Below are 2,995 nucleotides of genomic sequence, written 5' to 3'. Positions count from 1 at the left end.
TGCCAGCCCCTGACCCCGGCTGGGCTCTCTTGCAGGCGCCGTGTGGCGGTGGCGGCGGGAGGGCCGCGTCGCCGTCTGGCTGCACGTCCCCATCCTGCACAGCCGCGTCCTGCCGGCCGCTGCCTCGCAAGGCTTCGCCTTCCACCACGCCGAGCAGGGCTCGTCCACCTTGGCGCTGTGGCTGGGAGAAGGGCCCAGCAGGCTGCCGGGCTACGCCACCCACCAGCTGGGGGTCGCAGGTTAGTTACTGAGTTAGTTAGTTACAACAGCAGTGGGACCCACAGAAAGGCTTTTGGAGGAGCCCTTGGGGCCAGGTTCTGTGGGAAATCCTCTGCACAGCCAACGCATGGGAAGCAGCTGCTTACTGCTTGGGTAACTTTACAAAGTGAACCACGTCCTGTACAGCCACATATGTTGCTAAAAACAGGCCAATAAAGGGGTTTCTCAAAGCTATTCCAGTTTGAGAAGGTTGTAAACAGCACTGAGAGAAGAAAATGTGGTCCTGAAGCTTTAAAATCTACCTCACAAATACTGTTTTTAAACACAATGTTGGGAAACATACCTCACCTTGCAGGCGCAAGAGGTAAGATTTCAAGGTTCAAGAAGTTTGATAAAAGTAAAGAAGTCAAACTTCAAAGAAGAATATAATTTCTCTACTCCCTGTCTTTATTGCTTAACATATGCATCTGCCTAAACTATGTTCAAGTTAAGATCTGTAAAAGGGGGCAAACTTGACCCAGCAGGGATTGTTCAGGCTTCAGCACAACTGTTGGCCTAAATTGCAACACTCCAAAAGCTGCTTTAAACTGTCTGGAAGTGCACAAACCAAACAAGTGTATTTTACAAACAGACAGACATCTGGACACCAAACTCTTACCCATCTAGACCTTCTACAACCACAGGTGGAAAGCAGTTGCTCTAAAAACTGAGGAGATTACCAAGGAAGTGAGATGATGTCCTGGTTTTTTGTGCAATACAAGAAACTGCTGATCAACTCAGCTTCACCAAATTTTTATGGTTTTGTTCTCTCTCTCCCAGCAATCTTCCACAGATATGCAGTTACCTGTTCCATCTCTCAGTCATCTCCTGTAATCTGGAGTAGTACTAGTATCCCTCACATACTGGTAAAGACTGTATGTAACAGCGGATACAGCAAAGAGACAGCAAACCTCTGCTGTTACATGACCTGTTTGTCCTTGGCTTGCAGGGACATTAATTCTTCACCGAGTGCTGTTAAGACCCATAAATAGCAAGCTGAAAAATCTAGTTAGGAAGGGCTCATAAAAGCGGGATTATTCGATGTCGCAGGAGGTCAGGTGAAAGTCAATTCTGGAAAAACGAAGCCCTGGGTTACAAAACGGTGCCGCTGCTACCGGTAATGGGAGTTTTCAGTTACAAAACCAGCAGAGGGCAGAGTAGAGGCCGAAGACAGGCTTGGATTTTTCAATGGGCATGTTGGAGCATGTTTTCCTGAGGTATGAAAGCCTCACCATTAAAATATGTGGTCTTAGACTCGAGTAAGAGAATGCATGCTCCTAGAAAAGCACCATGTTACTCCTTACAGTTATAAGTTGCAAGTCTGAGGAAACATGATGTAACTGAAAGGGGATTTTTCTGAAGGAGGTTTTGCATAGCTGAAAGTGCTATTTCAAAGACACTTGTGTAAGAGATGTGTTGTGACCCTGATGGTTATCAAGAAAAATCGTAACTCTGAAAAACTCTCAAATATTTGGAAATATGAAAAACGCCCTTTCAAAGCATGATTTGGTGCTGTACTTTGAGATAAACACTTCAGACTCTGCAATAGGAAAATATTTTGAGGAAAGAAAAAGCTACATAAATGCAGGTGTATGGATTTTGTAATTTATTGCATAGATTTAAAAATTGCACAACATTTAAGGTATGTATTCTTTGCTAACACTTTTCAAACTGTATTTTTCTTCATTGTTGGGAGTTTCTTTAAAAGAGATAAAAACTTAAGGAAGGCACAGGTGCAGGTAAGCTGACAGATTTCTGTGTCTGAAGTAAGGGCTGCAGTATTTTTTTTTTCTTTCTGTTCCACTCAATCTCAGTGGATCACAGAATTGTCTAGACCTCATCCAGTCCAACTCCCCTGCTGAAGCAAGATCCCTTAGAGCACATTACTCAGGACTGCATCTAGACAGATTTTTAATATCTCCAGAGAAGGAGGCTCCACAACCTCCCTGGGCAGCCTGTTCCAGTGCTCTGTCATCCTCACAGTTAAGAAGTTTTTCCTTATGTTTAGATGGAACTTCCTATGTTCCAGCTTGTGCCCATTGCCCCTTGTCCTGTCACCAGGCATTACTGAAAAGCCTGGCTCCATCCCCTTTGCCCCCACCCTTTATATATTTATAGACATTGAGAAGGTCTCTCATCTTACCAGCCAGTTATGACATCATAGAAGGCTATGAAATTGGTCAAGCATGATTTCCCCTTGATGAAGCCATGTTGACCACACACAGTAACTTCTTCCACGTGTTTAGAGATGACATCCAGAAGACTTTGTTCCATCACCTTTCCAGGGACAGGGACAGCGGTGAAACTAACCTGCCTGTAGGTCCTCCTTCTTGCCCTGTTTGAAGGCTGGAGTGATGCAGGCTTTCCTTCAGTCCTCAGGCACCTCTCCAGTTCTCCATGACCTTTTCTCTCAGCACTCACAGGTGCATCCTATCAGGACCCATGGACTTACGAATGCCCATGTTTGGCCAAGTAGTCTCTAACTCAGTCATCCTCTACTGAGGGAAATTCTTCCTCTCTGCAGACCTTTTCTCTTACTTCCAGGGTCTGGGATTCATGAGGGATGGCTTTAGCATTGAAGACTGAAGCAAAGGAGGCATTCAGTAACTCCGAGTTCTGTGTGTCTTCCACCACTAGGGCACTCACCTGATTCATCAGCAGACCCACATTTTTCCTAATCTTCCTTTTTCTATCAATATACTGGAAAAAATCAAGCCCTTCTTGTTGTCCTTGATAT

At 45.0% G+C, this 2,995-nt stretch overlaps 1 protein-coding gene across 1 annotated transcript in view; it reads left to right on the top strand.

Moving 5' to 3' along the window:
- Window positions 1-2,995, top strand: part of NUDT6 (nudix (nucleoside diphosphate linked moiety X)-type motif 6) — a 16,083-nt gene that overhangs the window by 1,232 nt on the left and 11,856 nt on the right. Inside the window, exon 2 of the mRNA XM_010008973.1 lies at window positions 36-239. Coding sequence (XP_010007275.1) covers window positions 36-239 — 204 coding nt within the window. The remainder of the gene's footprint in view (window positions 1-35; window positions 240-2,995) is intronic.

Source organism: Chaetura pelagica, unplaced genomic scaffold (genome assembly GCF_000747805.2).
Source record: "Chaetura pelagica isolate M959 unplaced genomic scaffold, ChaPel_1.0 scaffold221, whole genome shotgun sequence".
Lineage (NCBI taxonomy): Eukaryota > Metazoa > Chordata > Aves > Apodiformes > Apodidae > Chaetura > Chaetura pelagica.
This window is presented reverse-complemented; position numbering and strand designations above follow the sequence as displayed.